The sequence below is a fragment of the Tiliqua scincoides genome, chromosome 8 (genome assembly GCF_035046505.1).
Source record: "Tiliqua scincoides isolate rTilSci1 chromosome 8, rTilSci1.hap2, whole genome shotgun sequence".
NCBI lineage: Eukaryota > Metazoa > Chordata > Lepidosauria > Squamata > Scincidae > Tiliqua > Tiliqua scincoides.
In genome coordinates, this window is record NC_089828.1 from 34,605,054 (window position 1) to 34,616,755 (window position 11,702).

The 11,702-nt window shown below is 44.5% G+C and overlaps 1 protein-coding gene across 1 annotated transcript in view; it reads left to right on the top strand.

Moving 5' to 3' along the window:
* MFSD12 (major facilitator superfamily domain containing 12) overlaps positions 1 to 11,420 on the top strand; it is a 28,691-nt gene extending 17,271 nt beyond the window's left edge. The window contains exons 4-10 of the mRNA XM_066635834.1: positions 1,964 to 2,161; positions 5,005 to 5,097; positions 6,050 to 6,142; positions 8,215 to 8,385; positions 9,193 to 9,287; positions 10,116 to 10,246; positions 10,926 to 11,420. Coding sequence (XP_066491931.1) covers positions 1,964 to 2,161; positions 5,005 to 5,097; positions 6,050 to 6,142; positions 8,215 to 8,385; positions 9,193 to 9,287; positions 10,116 to 10,246; positions 10,926 to 11,014 — 870 coding nt within the window. The 3' untranslated portion in view covers positions 11,015 to 11,420. The remainder of the gene's footprint in view (positions 1 to 1,963; positions 2,162 to 5,004; positions 5,098 to 6,049; positions 6,143 to 8,214; positions 8,386 to 9,192; positions 9,288 to 10,115; positions 10,247 to 10,925) is intronic.
* Positions 11,421 to 11,702: the final 282 nt, after the last annotated feature.

Here is an 11,702-nt window from a genome sequence, read left to right on the forward strand (position 1 = left end):
CCAAGACCGTAGGTCCGTAGGTGAGCGACCCTCCTTGATGCAACCATTGCTTGGATGAGAGACCAGGAACATGTGCAGATGGGGGGTGCATGACCTTGCCTGGTTGGTGCCTCACAAGTATTTGAAAAAAAAATGGTGGGATGGGCTATGTTGGGGGGGGGGAACCAAGTCACTGTTTTTCCTGCTCTGGGGAATCGGGAGAACTGCACAGTCCAGTTAAACCAAATTTTGGGTGCCTGGACAGTTGGGGGAAGAAGAACAAAACATTAACAGGAGGGCAAAAGTGCTGTTGCCTTTGAACGACTCGGGAGATCACCCTGAGATGATCTGAAGATCCAAAGTGCTGATAGAGCAGGTAGTAAAATAAGGGGAAATTGGGGACTTTTACCACACCTTTTAAATTATCCAAAAGCACTTCAAGTGATTATAATAATCAGAATAACTGTCTTTACAGCGATGTCCTCTACTACTCCTGTTCCATGTCAGATTTTAATAACAGCAGCTTATCCACTGTAGAGCCTCCTTGTACCTTTGACAGTGTACCTTTGGCCCAAATCCTAACTGGCTTTCCAAAACTGGCATAGCTGTACCAGTGGGACATGTGCTACATCCTGCAGTTGGGTGTCACTCACGGAGGCCTCCTCAAAGTAAGGGAATGTTTATTCTCTTACCTCAGAGCTACGTTAGCCTTATGTCGGTGCTGGAAAGTCTGTTAGGACTGCACCCATAGACTACCAGATGCTGGGAACAAATGACAAGGGAGAGCTTTTGGTTTCTGGCTATGCTTCTGGGCTCCCTCTTGTGGCCCACCAGATGCCCCTGTAAAAAGCAGGACAATGAATGAGATGGGTTTTTATTCTGTTCTACAGTGTGACACTTGCGTTCTTATGATGGGTCTATCAATGGCTATTAGCCCTGAAAGTTCACCAGAACCTGTGTGTCCAGTGGCAGTTTATCTCTGGATACTACCCAAGTGGGGTGAAAGCCAAAGCATTGCTATTGCTTTCATGTCCTGCTTGTGAGATTGCAGAGGCTTCTGGTTGGCTGCCAATGAAAAGGGACACTGGACTCCATCCGGCAAGGTGATTCTTGTATCATAGGACTACAGTTGTCCAATCTCTCAGAAGTTTTGAAACCATGAGGACTAAAAACAGAACTTCTGTGTTTGGAGGCAGTCTACCTCTGAACACCAGATGTTTGAAAAGGACTATTACCTTTGAGCACTACTGGGGGGTGCTTTCTGGAGGCCTTGGGGCTGTAGGAAATGATATGCTAAGCTAGATGGACCGTGCTTGGCTTGATTCAGCAGTCAGGTCTCTTCCTGGGATGATGCAATCCAGGCAAAAGACACATTCAGATCTGAGCAAAGAGAGAAGCATGATGCTTTTCTGACTCAGGGGTCCTAGAGGGGGCATCTCCAAATTTTTGTGATTTAATTGGAATTTAACCATCCTCTTCAGTTGCTGGATCCAGGAGGCTATAAAATGAGTGAGTGGAGAGAATTGTGTATTCAGGGTTCCTCTCTCACTTTTGTAAAATAATTTTCTTTGGGGGGAAAAAAAGAGTACCGTGGCATGGAGAAGTACTTTAAAGTAGGCAACTTTTAGTGCTGTTTTTTCATTTCTTGATATTTTTTAATTAAAATAATTTTTCTTTACTAGCAGATATATTCACATTCCTTTGTATATTACAGTGGTATTCCTAAGCTGCATTCCACCTCTAAGGCCTTTGCAGCAGGCTTCTTTTGAAAAAGAAGAAATGTCTTGGGCTTGGCGGAGGGCACTCTGCATGTGGCTTAGAGGCATGATTAGAAATTATGTCAGAGTTGCCTGTGGCTGGGACATAACTTGTGTATGGTTGATGGGAGGCAGATCACCACTACTTTTCCTTGGTCCTGCCTCCATTAAAGCCGGAGGCACTTCTTTTTTGCAGCATCCCATCATTTCCTCTTCTTCCTTCCCAGAACCTGTCTCTGATTGTGGTGGGAGTAGGTACCATCTTTTCACTGCTCTTTCATCTCGGCACTCGGGAGGAGCGACGCCCCCTCATTCAGGTACCGGAACCTGATGAAAACACGCCACTGCTGCCTTCTGACCGGAAGAACCGGGTTCAGCCCCTCCTTCTTTGGAAGCACTGGCTCCTGGAACCAGCCTTCTATCAGGTGAGTAGAGGGAAGGCTGTGGGGGTGCACATAGCTGGGGGTTGGGAGGTATTATCTCTTTAGGCAAGTCCTTTCTAAGTCTTGAGGAGTTAGGAATGTTGCCCTGAAACCCTTGGCAGATTCTAGAGAAAACTGTAATGGAGCTATTAACAACCAACCAACATTAATGGCTCTCCATATCTTGGGCAATGCTCTAAGCCAGGGGTCTCCAAACACTTTGTAAAAATATACAATGTGGCCCTTGTACTGAAGTTTTACATATTTTCACAGGCTGAAAAAAAAATCAGTTTTACAAATTTAAAGTGAAATTTAAACGAAAGAATAAATTTTACTTGGATCTTCTTTGTAATCAGCATGATTTGATTCAGAAGAAAAGAGAAATGTGACAAGTACAAAGAAACAATGCCATGCTTACTCTGAGAAATGATATCTAGCGTAAAAATGTCAAATATTAACAAATACTCTGACAAAAAAATCTGAGATAAAATTTTGTGGTGAGCTAGAAGTGGCCACCAGGCTGTAGTTTGAATACCCCTGCTGTAATTGGACAGCACTCAGGTACATTGAAGAGCATTGTAGCATAGCCACCTTCTTTTAAGTCTACTACCATCAGTGCCAGATTGAGGGTGAATTTTTGGGATATCCATCTTGGAAGAGACATTCCCTCTCTTCCCCCACACAGGAAGGAATGCCTCTTTTAAGATGTTTGTCGTGTGCTGTGTTTAATGGTTAGCTAGAAAATTAACTTCTAAAAAATGCTGAAGTTACTAGCACAGTTCGATACATGTTTACCCTGAAGCAAGTCCTGTTTTGTTCACTGGAGCTTACTTCCTAAGTATCTTCAGGATTGTAGCCTGAGGGTGTCTCTTCTAGTCAATCAAAAAAAAATTTTTTTAAATTCCTGTAATCCAGCTAACTAATATCCTGAAAGAATGTATCCTAATATACAGTCTAGTATCCGGAAAGGAGATGTATCCTAATACAGGTCCAGCCTATTTATACACAGATTTTTTATACACTGATTTGACTCAACACAAAAGGCCCCTGCAAATGAGAAGGAATGTGTTGATCCCTGGAGAAGGGGAAAAATGCATCCCTTTAAAATCAGTTTAAAAAACTGAACAGTCCTTTGACAATAGCCTCCTTAATGAGAGAGAGGGGGGGGGGCAGCTGACTGACAAACTATCAATCCTTCTCTCTCCAGGTGACCCCTTCCTTCCCCCTGGTGAAAAATAGATACTTTGCATTGGTGAAGGGAGGGGTCGGAGTGAAGCCTTTCTAAGCACTTTGAGAGAGACTGATTGTTGGATTGTCATTTTAATGACTCTATCTTAACATCACAAAGGTCAGCAAGGTTGCTTTTAAATCACTGGAGCAAAGAAACTTTGTTTTTCTAAATTGATTTGCTATAGTGCTATAGTGTTTTTTTTTTGCCATCCATGTGAGTGCTTGGAACCCACAGGAATAATGAGGCTCAACCTGTATATGTATCCAGAAAGATTTGGTCAGTGCTCTAAACTCTGAGCAATCATTACATAAGCTGTATGTCTCCTTTAGAACAGTGGTTCTCACACATTTAGCACTGGGACCCGCTTTTTAGAATGAGAATCTGTCAGAACACACCGGAAGTGATGTCATGACCAGAAAATGACGTCATCAAGCAGGAAAAATTTTAACAATCCTAGGCTGCAATCCTACCCATAATCACCCAGGAGTAAGCCCCATTGACAGTCATTGTTAAAAGAATATGCATAGTAGCTTGTTAAATGTACAGGTCTGTAACATTTCCCCAAATGCAGTTACATACTATGGTACCATCAAGTCTAATATATTAAAAATAAAATATTGAAATGAATGGAGACACACCTGAAATTGGCTCGCAACCCACCTAGTGGGTCCCGACCCACAGTTTGAGAAACACTGCTTTAGAAAATAATGTATGCTGGAGATGGAGAAGACACTGTTAACAGATCAAACTCTGCCTCAGAAATGGGGAAAAAAATATTATCATTGCCAAGATTGTTTCGTCTTATCTCTGGCAGTGCCCAAGCATTGGATGCCAGCCAAGAATATAGTGGCTGGGTCTTACTGACCTGAACACCATGCACTGAAAACCAAGGTGGGAACAATTGCTCCTCACATAGTAACATTCTATTTCAGAATTCCTGCCAAGACCAGAACATCTCAGAATCTTCTGGAGAAGCAAAATAAATTTCTGTAAGACAACTGAAAGTTCTCATGGGGAATTTTCCATATCCCTGCCACCTTGAAAGGAGATCAGGCACTTAAACATTTCCATTCTGTTCTTTTATGTGGTCATGATAACACAGTAGCCTGAATGTCTCCACCAGAATGTCACAGTGCTCTTTAAATACATCTTTATCTCCCACTCCTGGCTAGCACAAATGAGTGCTTCTGAAATTCTCCCCATTAGAGTTTCTCCTTGGAATCTGGAATTCTTGGAACCAGGAATTGCCTGGTTCTTTTAACAAAGGGGAATTAATGCATTATGAATCTTTCATTGTAGAAATGTTTAACTTTTTCCAGCAAACTACACAGCTTTTTTTTTTTTTTCACAGCCTTCTGTGCATGCCTTTTCCCTCTCTAACCTCAGGAATGCACAGTAATAAAACACTGCAAAAAATTGTTCTTGAGGTGGCTGTGTTGTGTATTCTTCAACCAAGATTCTCTTCAACCAAGAGTTTTATCTATGCGCTCATGTGCATTGGTAAAATGCCACACAGGGATTTAGATCCACAATTGTGTCAATTTTTCTTTTTTCTTTTTTTTGTGAGTTAGCAACCTGGCTGTCATCATTCATATGATTCCATCCCTCTGTCCAGGTGGCAATGCTGTACATGTCTACCCGGCTTATTGTCAACCTCTCCCAGACCTACATAGCAATGTATCTCACCAACTCTTTGCTGCTCCCAAAGGTGAGTCTGACCTATAAGGGCAGTGGCAGGGGTGTGGGGCTCTCTGACCTGCTCAGTAGAGCTTTGAAGATTCTCTGTTTCTGGTTGTCTGGGCAACAAGAACCAGGCTACCAAGGGATGGAATTCTTAGTATCTCCACTGTGTGTGGCTGGGCGATGGGTGGAAGTGTGGAGTACTTGATGCTCTTTTGCACTCATATACTTGCAACCAGCATGGGCAATACCAGACTCTTGTGGGATTTGTGTGTGTGTGTTTAAGCCAGGGGTCTCCAAACCCCGGCCCAGGGGCCAGATGCGGCCCGCAGCAAGCCTCTTTCCGGCCCGCAACCAACCTCTTATCCCCTGAAAACCTGTGGCCCACTCAGCTGAACATGACCAGAACTGTGCTCTGATTGTGTCTGGAGGATGTTCTGAGGGCCAGAGAGGTTGAATGAACGAGCCCATTCATTCATTTATTCGGTCATCTAAATTCCATCTCTATTTATTTAAATTTTATATTTAAATTTTTTTTTCCGGCCCTCAACACCATGCCAGATATTTGATGAGGCCCTCTGGCCAAAAAGTTTGGAGACCCCTGGTTTAAGCAAAAGGTCTGCCATTTTGGCAACTTGAATTCTTTTTTCCCCCAAAGAGCAATGCTCTTTCTCTGTGGGGGGAAAAATTGCCTTTTTCTCCATTAAATTGCAGTTAGCCCACATCTCTTGATAAGCTGTATGCAAGAGAAGGGGGGGAAATCATGCTGTCTTTGCTGCTTTTTTAAAAAGGCAATGATTTCTGCCCTGTTGGCAGTGCCATCCTGAAATGTTGACAGGCTGGAGCTTGCCCCTTACCCAAAATGTCTTTAAAAAAATAAGTGTAGAAAATGCACAGCCTGTCACTGTAATCCAAGCCTTGGCTCCTCCTCTCCAGTCAAAGGAAACACTCGTGATTTGGTCCCCCTTCTTTTCCCCCAGAAATTCATTGCCTCGATCCCCTTGGTGATGTACATCAGCGGCTTTCTCTCGTCCTTCTTAATGAAAGCTGTGAACAGACGGATTGGCAGAAATGTGAGTAGTTTGAATGGGCTTAGAACATGTGACTGAGGTATGGTGGGGACTAGGTGAAGATGTTTTGACTGGGACTGACTGGCAGTGGCTCTCCAAAGTTTCAGATGGGAAGCGTTTTGAGCATTACTTGCAGATACCAGAAATTGAACCCAGAATCCTGTGTGTGCAAAGCAAAAGATCTGCCACTGATCTGTTCCCTGCCCCCCCACCAGGTGCCATGCATCCAAACACCTAAATCCTAATATGTGAAAGGGCTGCAAATTGGCTCTTACTTGGGAAATTCCCTTACAGAGAGTCAAACTATTGGTCCATCTCGTTCTGTCAACACAGATTGGCTCTCCAGGGTTCCAGATACAACTTTTTTCGTCTGCATTACTTGGAGATGCCAGAGGTCTTCTGCATATGGAACCTTCTTGGCCGAGCATTTTTGATCTATGAAGGGAAGTTCTGGGAAGCCTGGAATGGTCTCCAAAGGGCCTCAGACCTCTCTCTGTTTTGCACTGGCTTGCTCTTCCTTGCTGCCACTTGTGACGACCACTCCAGCACCATTGTTCTTAAGTCATGGTTCTTCCTGGCTGTATGTTCCACCCAATCAGGGATCACATAATGATGTCATAGAGGCACATAGCAGAATAAGGGTGGTTCTTCCTGCCCTCATTCAGTGCAAGCAACATTTTATACCTATCCCAGAACTCACCAAAATGGAAGTACATTTCACAGGGGACAGTTTTTCACACTTCCTATCTCCCTACTCTGTGACCACCCTAACTTTGACACACACACACTTGCTCGCTCACTTTGGTATTGATAAATCGATAACTGTAGCTGGTAAATCTATACACTGCAAGTATGCACGTTTCTGTTTTAATGTACACATGTTTTTGTTATTGTTGGGGCGTGCCTCCTACGTGTGCGCTGTTTTTCCGGCACTGGTTGCAGTAGTTGGCTAGGGGGACTCCACTGGGATGCATAGCTGGGAGCATATGCACGCACGCATGTGAATGCCAAACTTCACACATCAAAGTTGTGCCCCAGCATTCCCCTTGAAGAAGTGGATGTGGGATGCATTTCTCAAATCTCCCACGGCAGCCAATGCCAGCAGCAGCAGGTGACCAGCAATGTCATTGCTCCAGCACTGATATCAGCAACACTGGATGCAGGGCATACAGCCTGAATCACATAAAAGTTGTTTTCCTCTTGGATGTAGTAGATTTGCCTGGTGTGAGTTCCAAAATGCCAGCGCCATGTAAATCAACCCTGTGAGGGTACCAGATGTTTATGTGGTTTTGAGGTTGCCATCCGCTGTCCCATTGCTGGGTCCCTTCCTTGGGGTGCTATGCAGCTTCTGGCATTGACTGTGGTGTGTGCATAATGCAGATTTCTCTGGCCCAGGTCCCACAGTGTAGATGCTACATGAGTGTATGATACATGCCAGCTTCCAGTAAAGGCTGTGGTAGAAGCAAACAGGCAGCCCAATCCTATCTGTTCTGTGAGCGCTGGCTGCTGTAAGGCAGCCTTAAAGTGTGCTCCGGGAGCACGTGCTGCTGGAGCACCAGCAGGAAGGCTGGAGCCTTCCAGCACATGTCATCACTGCACTGCCCCCCCCAAGCAGGTAACTAGCATGGGGGAGGAGCAGAGGTGGGGGAGGCTGCAGCTGATCTGATGGTGATGGCATGAGCTGGATCATCTCTTCTACCCACCTCCTTCCTCTTCTTGGTCTTGTGGCAGCAAAATTGCTGGCACAGGTTCAAGGAGACCCATTGCAGGGCAGGAGATTTACAGAGGGAAAAGTGGATTTAAATCCCCTTTAAATCCCCTTTCTCTTCCAAAGCCTCCCACTTCCCCCCCTCCCCATGGATACAACATGTGCCTTTTTGGCATAGCTGCATTAACGGGGGGGGGGAGAGTTGGAGGATAGGATTGGGCCATAAGGCTGTTTTCCTAGTGGGAATTTCTTAGATAATCCCATGAAGGCAAGGAGAGCTGACTTCCTCTTATTTAAAAATACTTAGCATAGTGATTGAATCTTCCCTTTAGCTGGCTTTCTAAATGTCTCTCTTTCCCTCATCCAGCTCACCTACTTTCTGGGATTGCTGACCATCCTTGCATTCTCCTCCTGGGTAGCCCTGACGAACAGTATAGGTGTGGAGGTTTATGGGGCAGCTGTCTTACTTGGGGCTGGCTCAGCCACTATCCTGGTGACATCGCTCTCTATGACAGCTGATCTCATTGGCACCAACACGGTAGGCATGGGGTTTGCGCTACATAAGCACCAAAATTCAAAGTTCAGCAACCGACTTTGCTACTTTTTTTTAAATAGTTTCCAGTCCCTGTGTCTGAAAAAAAAAAAAGCATGGGGAATTCTTGGAAGCCCAATAATGGTGGGGGAGAAGGAGGGTAGGGAAAAACTGGCTCAGGAGACAGATAGGGAAGTGCTCAAAGTCTGGGTAGAGGATTGCTGTGTCTGGCACTGCTTTTTTGTGTCTTACAATTAGGAAACTGCCAGTGTGGAAATTAAGGATCATCATCAGATTTTAAATAAATCTTAGCCAGTGAATCACATTTAAGTGTGAATTGATGATCGTATGCAGAGAATCCAACAATACTGGGGGGGATGCCTTGTTTTTAGATAGTAACATCTATGTTTCAGCAGGTCACATCTTAGCATCCACCTATAGGAGAGTGGAGAAGATGCTTTCTTAAGATAGTGCCATTCCATTCTATTTGGAAAGGAGGTATGCCACCTGGTCAGTGGCAGCATGGAGAGAGTGGATGCGTCTTTGCCAGCATAGCAGTTTTATGCATATTTATCTCTTAAAGCGGCTTTTGAACTTGTGATGCCTGCTTTAATCAGGGATACCTTCTTAAGAGGCTGTTTCCTTTATTGCTTTTCAACCAGAAGTTCTCAAATAGCAAAGAAATGAAAATTGACCCAACCAATTTAAGAGCTTCAAAACAAATGGTGCAAAGACTGCAGCCTCTGTGGGGGTGGCAGGAGATCATGGTTGGCCCTGTTCCAGAGCCTAATGACTTCCTGTTTCTTTTGACAGCACAGTGGGGCTTTTGTCTACGGGGCCATGAGTTTCACAGACAAAGTTGCCAACGGGATAGCGGTGATGGTTATCCAGAATCTGCATCCTTGCCCGTAAGTCCAAGCATTGCCTGCTAGTCCATTCCCAAGGTGAGCTCTGCAAATAAAACTGCAACAATGGAGAACCTGCAAAGAACTCGTACTAGCTGCAATGTGACTCTCTTGCCCACATGCTGTTGTGTCGCTGCTTTGTGGTGTGAAAGACAAAACTTAACTGCTTTTCCATGCTCTTCTTTCCTTGCATGGTATTAGTAGTGCCACTGAAGCCTGGAAGAAGCTTGTGTGCATGGAGGATGTAAGAGTGTGCTGGGGGTGGAGGCGGTCGAAAGGACTGGGCAAGGTCATAAAATGATAGTTCTCTGCAATCTCCATGTGCCTTGAGGCAATCTACCTTTGAATACCAGATATGAGGGAATAAATGGAAAAGGGATATTATCTTCGTGTCTTGATTCCAGAAAGTCCACAAGCATTTTAAATGGTCGCTATTGGAAGCAGGACACTCAGTTTGATGGTCTAATCCAGCAAGACAGTTCTTTTTTTTTTTTTTATGAAGCATGTACTTATCAGCTATTGAACAGGATAGCTAAATGGAACTTCCATGCATGGGAGCAGATTATTTCTGCTTACAAAATTCTGGGAGCAAGCAACATGAAAAGGACTTCATGCCAGCTTATGAGCTTCCCCACAGCAATTTGGCTGTCCTCTATTGGAAAGAGGATGCTGGACTAGATGGGCCTACATTGGTCTGATCCAGGAGGACTCCTCATTTGTCTTGGTGACCAGCAAACAGGGCCTTTTGGTTTTGGCTGCCTGGTGGGATTTGCGTTTGGGGAAATGACCAGGATCCTTCTTGTCTCGTCATACTTTGCCTTCTCCCTCTAGGACTGCACTCTGCTGCACTAGCTGTGTATCCTTCTACCACTGGGTTATGGTGGCAGTCACTGGTGGCATGGCTGTGGTCGCAACCATCTTCCTCGCCTTCATCATGATATGGCCGATTCGCGTCCGGTTCTGTAAGTTAGCTTGGCCTTGAAGGGGTCCAGAGATGGAAGAGAGGGGAAGAAGAGGGTGGGAAAAGTCAGGGGGTAGTGAAGTGGTGACCTGGCTTTCTCTAGACTTGCATCTGCTGCTGGATGATACTGTCCTGTCCTTCTGAAAGACAGGAATATTGTCTGCATGTTGAGAGCGCTTATGATTCCGTGAAAGGGCATACAGGGTATTGTGGGACAGATGGAGGTTGTGAAGATGGGCCACTGAAGCCCTGGATGATGGCGCTTTTGATTGCCAAATGTTTGGAAACACATTTCTACATCCATGAGGACTAGGAACATTTAAAAGATGACAAAGAGAAATGGGGATACTTGAAATCTTAATTTCCCTTCTCTGTGCATTATTTTACAAAGAGCAGAATCACTCATCCCACCCATGCCAGCCTCATGAATGCACAGGTAGTTTTTAATGTACAGGGACCTTTGAGTCTTTCAGTATTTTGCAAACTACCAGTGAGTGAGTGTATAATTTTTTTAAGTGATACATGGTGAAGAGACACTGATTCAAATACTTCTGGAAGAAGTGTGTGTGTTTCAGAATTTTTTTCAATTTATTTTTTTTTGAAATGTTTATCAAAACGTTTGTACAAAAAAATCCCATACTCAGTTGACAACTGACTTACATTTTTCATTTTGCTCACAGATGACGTTTCGGTGACAGGACTGGTGGGAACAGGATCAGAAGAACTTGGACGTCCTGAAGAAGGAGAGCATGCCAGTGCTGTCAATTGACACTTGGCTACTGGGAAGGGAGGGAACCAAAATAGACAGGGGACGGGGAGAAAGAAGCTTGACGCAGAAGACACAAAGACCAGGCTCATCTGACACAGACTCGTCTGTCATTCCTTCTGTGGACTGATAACTTTGACAAGTATTTCTTCTCCTCCCCAGATGCACCTTTTGCACACACCTCTCATCTCCCACAAATTGGGGTGGTTTTTTCCCTACTGCCCTTTTTGTACCTTTGACACTAGTTACTTTGCCTTGTGAAGGAACAAACCCCTCTCCAAATCCCCCTTCCCTCCCCCATACTGTCCACATGTCGAGAGCACTGTGGTTGGACTTCCTTTTTTACCTAATTGTATGTGTCTATAAAATATTATAAATAAAGGGTGTTTTTTTTAATAAAGAAAAAACAAACTGCCTCAAAGAGGTTTTTTCATTTGTATGGCTTGGTTTATGTTGGTTGGGATGTTAGCTTGCAGATTTCTCACTGCTTCAGTGAGAAATGGGGTGAGAAATAGCAGTGAGAAATAGCTATGGGATGGTGGTGTGGCAACACATTACTGTCACTGCCCAGAATGGCTCTGATGCTAAGTGAAAGGGGCCACTACATGGCACTTTGCAGCACCTGCAATATTTACTGTGCCCCTCCCCTATAGCTATGCCACTACGCTGAAGAAGAGGGTAGATCCATCTA